Genomic DNA, 7,500 nt, shown 5'->3' on the forward strand with positions numbered 1-7,500 from the left:
TGTTTTTCTCTTGAAACGGATTATTGATTTTGTGGGTGACAAATCCCTGAACCCAATGTACAAACCATAACTGCTGTTGCTTAACAGATGGCGCATCAGTTAAGCTTTTAGCTCAACTTTTACAGCAAAGAAGAGGGTGCGTTCCGATATGTAATTCTGCTCTGGTTTCCAAGCGACTCTAGGTGTCTTTCTGATGCTAATGTGTCCATGAGGAGGAGGTGTCGGCCACTTGGCATGCAGGACGGCTAGACTGAGGACCGCGCACCCCCTCGCACCCACGCAGCTTCCCCCAGAATAGAGGCACCTTGGTGGGCTTAGGGGGGCACATCAGTGTCCGCTGTTCTCGGGGTCTCTTCCTCTGGCAGTGTTTGAACAAGGACGTCTTTGACTCCACCCCTCCCCTCGCGTCCAGCTGCGAGTTACATTCACTGGCAGAAACACTACGACCCTGTGTGGTGTAGAGCATAGTCAGGGAGATGGAGAGGGGATAGATGGAGAGAAGAGAGGGAGAGGATAGATAGAGAGTGAAAGAGAGTGAGAAAGAAGAGGAAGGTAGAGTGAGAAAGAGTATGTAATATGTAGAGAGAATATAAGAGGGGAGAGAGAGAGGTTTCAGGGTTAGGAGAAAACGGCATTTAGCTTGTCAATAATCTAATCAGGAAGAGAATATTTAAATCAAACTAGCGGTAAATCAAGATCCAACTGATGAAAAGTTTCAGAAGGGAAATGTGGGTTTGGCCTATTATTTTTAAACTTTAGATATTGCTTCCGGGACTAGAATCAAGCTCAGTCGAATGCTCTCTCTCTCTCTCTCTCTCTCTCTCTCTCTCTCTCTCTCTCTCTCTCTCTCTCTCTCTCTCTTTCTCTCTCGCTCTCTCACGCTCTCTCTCCCATTATCTATGCCTCTCTCTGTATCTCTATATCTCTTATATTCTCCCCCCCACCTTTAACTTACTCTGTACACTCTGAAGAACAACAACAAACACACACAGAAACACGCACACACGTGTGCACACACATACACACACACGCACACACCCACAACACACACACACACACACACACACACACACACACACACACACACACACATCCACTTGCCAAGCTTACACAGTAGTTCTACTTCCCCTATTTTGAAGAGTCAGTTCCTTTATTGACGAAGGTGTTTATGTAAGGGGAGGGCCAATGGCTCTCTGTCTCTCACTCATCGCTGCAGTCGGACGCCGGGACCTCCTCTTACCATATCATTATTTATTGATATTATTTATATCATTATTATAGTTTATTTCTTTGACATTAGTGTGACAGGGGGATAGGAAGGGAAATAGGGAAACAGAGATAGAGAGATCTTCTGGAGATAGAGACAGGAAGGGTAATTTATCATACACACACACACACACACTTAGTCTACGTATTCATACACACACATGCAACACACACACACACACACACACACACACACACACACACACACACACACACACACACACACACACACACACACACACACACACAACAAACACACACAAAGAGGAGAAGGAGGGGGGTTTGTCTTCAGCGGGGTCTCTGGTAGGTGACTGGGCCCTCACTCTCTCTCCTCGCTCTCCTAGTTCGCCCGGATCACTCCTCTACGGGCACACATCAACAGAGGAGGAGGAGGAGGAGGAGAGGACTGGGGTCAGACATGAAGCTGTAGAGACAAGCTCAGATGCTCGAGAGGCTTGGAGGCGAACGATGAGCACGTTGGAGAAGAGCTCCACCATGGACAAGATGAAGAGGTGAGAGAGAGAGAGAGAGAGAGAGAGAGAGAGAGAGAGAGAGAGAGAGAGAGAGAGAGAGAGAGAGAGAGAGAGAGAGAGAGAGAAAAAATCAGGTCAGGTTTGGTTTGGGAATTGGCAGTTGCAGAAATGAGAATGTGGGGGTCTGAAACTGTGGTCGGAGAGAAGAGGGGTGTAAAGGGGAGAGACGAGGGGTGTTTGGTTTTGCTTTACACTCAGAATGAAAAACTGACAAACTCATTTGACAGTTGGGGGGGTAAAATTGCACATTTCAATCGGCCAGGCTAAAGCAGAACTGTTTTGTTTGTAGAGAACTTTTTAACAGTAGCTGTCTCCACTGTTAATGTGTTGAGCCTGCATGGCAGTTACATACTACGCTCTAATTATTTGTGTCTAGTGGACATGGACTAGCTCTGACAGAAGGTTGATTCATGCTACACACAGGTGCTGTGAACCCACAACAACCCTCACTTGTTTATATTCACCCTGTATTCCCTCTTTTCCCATTATTTTTGCTGCCACTCAAGCTGTTGTTTGTCAACCTGCAAGTAACAGATAGACAGTATATAACCTAGCTCTCTACGTTTTTTGGAAAAAACCTTTTAACAGTAGCTTCAGTCACTTGCTGTGTTTGACCTGCACAACTGTTGAACACTAATTATTATGAGCAAATTGTTTGTGTCCTTATGTGACACAAAGTTTTCATCCGACCCGACGGTAGTGATGGTCGTGTGATTCTGAAGCAGGAGGGGAGAGCATGTTCATGGGGTTGTTTTATGTTGTGACCGCATCTCTGCTCAGGTGGAACTACAGGTGTGTGCGTGTGAGTCTTAAGGTGGACTGTTAAGTTTAAGGTGGTACCGCAGGTGTCTGTCTGTGTGTGTGTGTGTGTGTGTGTGTGTGTGTGTGTGTGTGTGTGTGTGTTGTGCCTGTGTGTGTTTAGATGGACTGCTCGGTTTAAAGTGGAACCGCAGGTGTGTGTGTGTATGTGTGTGTGTGTGTGTGTGGGTGTGTCTGTGTGTGTGTGTTTGTGTGTGTGTGTGTGTGTGTGTGTTTGTGTGCCTGTGTGTGTTTAGATGGGCTGCTCAGCTTAAAGTGGAAGCGTAGAACTTGCAACACACTGTGAATCACCGGGTGAGCCTGAATAGCTGCTCTGTCATTAAGAGTCACTGGGGAGAGGGTCTGCGCTACGTGTTCTACTTCTACGCCTTCCTGTCCATCTGTCAAGTCTGGATTAATGACTTCCATTAGTTTCAAACTAAGCTTTTATGAGGAACAACACAAAGGATATAACTTCTAAAGCCCTTCATTATCAAAGAGAAGGTCACACAACAACAAAGTGGTTCAGGTTTTTTGTTAAAGAATTTGATGCTGAAACAAAAGGTGCATTGGTCAACAATGTATTTGACGTCAATCGCAGTAGCAACTGTATACTATGAGTAGTGTAGTAGTAGAAATACCAGTAGTACTAGGTTGTGTGTGCTACATGTCTTCAAAGAGGAAAGAGGAAGAGAATGTAGGTTGTGTAACTGTGTGTGCATGTTTCTATTGCACGTATGTTCCCTATGTGTGTTGAATATGTTTTAGATGTGAGTTGAATATGTTTTATTTGAGTTTTGATTGTGTTTCCAATGCATCTCAATGTACATTCTTTGCGTTGACATTTTGACAAATATATGAAGCTGGTGGAATAACTTATGAGACAATTAGTCATTTTGTTAATGAATGACTTTACTATGGTAATAAGGACAGAGTCATTATTTACTGGACTGTGGAATGTATTAGAAGAGGACAGAAGGATGAGTGAAGAGAGGGAGAGTGAGTGAGAGAGCTAGTGGGAGAGAGAGAGAGAGAGAGAGAGAGAGAGGAAGGGAGAGAGAGAGCATTACACAAACAACGCCTTCAAAGCGTCCAGGCTTCAATTAATCAATTAAGGAATGAAAGAACAAATTAGCATATCCACCCCCCCATCCATCCGTGTGTCTGTGAGAAAGAGGGAGGGTGAGTCAGGGGCTGTCGCTGAGGAGGACTCTCCCAGGAAGAACATAGATTGAAATGAACAAATGGATTAGAAGAGATATCTTTGATAAATTAATTATGATTTCTTAGAGGCATAATAAACAGTCAGCGAGGTTGTCAGGGTTACAAATGACGAAAAGGGGTTTAAGACGCAATGGGCAAGGGCTGACCCTGGGGGGGAAATTCATCATATCCAGATATTTATCATATCGAGACAGATAACCATTCTCATCTTAAACCATCTCTCCCCTCCACAGGGAAGGGGGAACTTTGTAAACAACTGCTATGCAAATGAAGCTGCCAATGTATCCTGTGTATGTGCATGTGTGTGGGTGGCACACACACATGCACGTCAATACATGCCTTCACACACACAAGCATACACGCACATACACACACACACACACACGCACACACACACACACACACACACACACACACACACACACACACACACACACAGACGCACACACACCTGCTAAGAGGAAGCATTTTCATATTTACGCTAAATCATTCAAGGAAGAAAGGTCCATGCAAAAACAGAAACAAACAGAAAAACACTGAAACCCACATACACACACAGGCTCTGATTGTGTTTGCTTTGCATGGGGCTTCCTCTGGAACATTGCTGCTATTGACTGACTCCAATGCGCTCGTTAGCCTTGCGCCACCCGGCCACCTCTATCCAGAGCTTCTTACCTGTTTCTGGAAGTCCCCTCACATTGTAATGAAAGCCAGAACCTTTCCCCTGTCAGCACTTCAGGGCAGATCTGAAGAGGCCACATATCTCTCTCTCTCTCTCTCTCTCTCTCTCTCAATATGTGTGTCACGGTGTCACGGCACTCAAGGAAATAGTAAGAAACACAGCATCAGCTAAGATAGCCACCAAGGTCAGAGACAGACCTGTTGAAGAGTTTTGAATTCCTGGAAGAGGGCAGGAAGATACATTCTACCAAAAATGAGAAGAGAAGGAATTATTATTAAAGCTAGAGCCTGAATCCTAAGTGATGTATATCCCAATGTTGAAGGCTCTGAACTGTTACCCTAACCAGAAACCCTGACTCAAACCACACTCTAACAGCTCCTTACCTTATACCTTTATTAGGCTAAACTACAGCTCTTTAAAAAGCCACACACACACACAAACTTTGAAACATATAAAAAAAAAAGCAACGAACCACTTAAAATGCAAGGACACACAATGGGACAAGGCTGAAGTCCAAGATGTTTATAATTTTACCATCTCCCAGGATGAAATACAAAATCCTATACAAGACAAATTTCAGTGTGTGTAGGGTCCTTCAGGCCTGTCACAGTTAAGATGTCAGTGGTGTCCTTTCTCACCACGTTGTTGTTCCCACCTGGAGAACACGGTTCTGTACCTGTCAACAAGCTTGTCTGTGTGTGGTGTGCGTGAGTGTGCCTGTGGATGTGTGAGTGCATGCGTGCGTGCGTGTGCGTGCGTGTGTGTATGTGTTGTCAGTACCCTGTAGCTGGGCAGTGAAGCGAGATGTAGACACAGGAGGGGGAGGCGGGGACGGAGGAGGAGGGTGAGGGATGGGAGGAGGGGAGAGGGACAGAGAGAGACTTGACGCAGTGTTGTGTCAGACGAGTACGTGGTACCTCCACCAGCAGCCATCATAGACACGTCGGAGCCCAGCTAGAGAGAGAGAGAGAGAGGGAGAGAGAGAGAGAGAGAGAGAGGGGGGGGGGGGAGAGAGAGAGAGAGAGAGAGAGAGAGGGAGAGAGGGAGAGAGGGAGAGAGAGAGAGAGAGAGAGAGAGAGAGAGAGAGAGAGAGAGAGAGAGGGAGAGAGGGAGAGAGAGAGAGACAGAGACAGAGAGAGAGAGAGACAGAGAGGAGAGAGAGAGAGAGAGACTTTTAACTTCCCTACCCTTTCTGAAACGGGGGTATTTCCCCCCTCTTAAGGGTCTCCCCCTCGATGCCAAGGTCTTTCAGGGGTCAGGTATATGGGTTCACAGGGGGTCTCGTCAAGTACCTTTTGAGCGTGTGTTTCCTGTAAAACCTTACCTTGATGCAGAGTTTATGCGATAGATATTACACAGAGGATAAACAAGAGATTTCATAGATTCAACTATAGAAATATTATCTCAATATGCAATGGAGAAATCAATATATGTCAACATTTTAAAGAGGAAAGAAACACCAACTGGTCTGTTTTTCAAACCGGAGAAACCGCTGCTGGTCAAAGACGGGCACTGATGACGGCACCTGTCATTTAAAGCGTAATGTAAGGACACTAGCATTTAATAGTCCCAAAGTTGTCCCACACACACTAACACATAAACACACCCGCACACATTCACACATACACGCACTTTCACACTAACACACCCAAACACACTGACAGACACTAACACGCACACACACACACACACATGCATGCACACACACTATATAATATAAATATGCAATCACACAACTTCCTGTGTCCTTTGTCAACACACGTGTAAACCTCATTTCTGGTGTTAATGGGTGAAACGGTGTTCACCTTAGTCACCCGTTGCCTCAGTAACACCACACTACAGAAGCAATGCTCCAGCCCTCAGTGGAGAACTGCGTGTCTCTTATCTCGTCACGTGTCGGGTTCTGTGGAAGCCGAGGCCACAGACAGCGATAGGTAGAGAGAAAGGGATGTAGGGCGGCCATTCAGGGAACTTGACGCCACTTCTCTGAACTCGTATACTGCGTTTCCTGCCCATGTCAACACATCAGGAACAGATACAGAGCACTATGTATTTATGCAGCATTAGCTAAGCCATCCAGCCCAACACACTGTCTGCACACAGCGCCTATAAACATCAACGCCAAACTAATACAATGTTGGCCTGAGTTGACAAACATAGATTTGACATGTTTGCCAAAACTTTTTCAGTAGATTAAAGGGACTATGTGAATGATTTGAAAAGCAAAGCTTGCTTTCAAATGACAATAGATGAACAGGTTGTATTTTTACCTAAAGAAGACGATATTCCCGGAGTCTATCTGTTGCGTAGAACCGCCTGTGGGCTAACTGCTATAATGCTTTCGACTGGGATAAAGGAAGGAAGGGCAATCTGACTGCGGTCCGAGTGCCCCAAAAGAAAGCTAGCTTCAGCCAGTTTGTAATATTGTGTCTTTAGCTGGTGAGAAATGTATCCATTACACACATTGAGAACAGTGTTAGAGCTTGGCACAAGTTGTCACAGGCTGCAGTTCAATAATGGCCAAAGGGGTCAGTCATGAGAAGGAATTTGTGATTCTGACACAGAGTAAATTAAAGTGGAACTGACTCCTGTTTATGCTGAGGCATTCTCACTTTGATTACCCATATTAAGAATGTTTTTCATTTCTTTGTACCATCTGTGCGGTTCAGGGGGAAAACATCAGAGAGAAAACACTGCACAATTGCGATCAACAAGCAGTTTGAAGTTATTAAAAATGTACCTTTTTCAGTTTGCTTTGTGTGTTTTAGGAGAGCATAGTAGTGAGTTTCATGCCTAGATCAGTTGTCCTTCATCATCTTACAAAGTGCATTACTTTTGGTTTGCCTTGTACACCACTATGCCTTTGCATCATTTATACTATACTGCTCTGGTCTAATTCAGTAGTTGTATTTTGGAAAGATAATTTATCGCCACCAGCTATCTCCTGTCTCCTATCTACAGCCCAAAACAGCAACCCACTTTCCTTTCATTCTTCTC

At 45.0% G+C, this 7,500-nt stretch overlaps 1 protein-coding gene across 1 annotated transcript in view; it reads left to right on the forward strand.

Moving 5' to 3' along the window:
- Positions 1-1,165: 1,165 nt before the first annotated feature.
- rasgrp4 (RAS guanyl releasing protein 4) overlaps positions 1,166-7,500 on the forward strand; it is an 18,059-nt gene continuing 11,724 nt past the window's right edge. Inside the window, exons 1-2 of the mRNA XM_079732648.1 lie at positions 1,166-1,372; positions 1,611-1,778. Coding sequence (XP_079588774.1) covers positions 1,735-1,778 — 44 coding nt within the window. The 5' untranslated portion in view covers positions 1,166-1,372; positions 1,611-1,734. The remainder of the gene's footprint in view (positions 1,373-1,610; positions 1,779-7,500) is intronic.

Source organism: Pollachius pollachius, assembly GCF_949987615.1.
Source record: "Pollachius pollachius genome assembly, chromosome: 3".
Taxonomy (NCBI): Eukaryota; Metazoa; Chordata; class Actinopteri; order Gadiformes; family Gadidae; genus Pollachius; species Pollachius pollachius.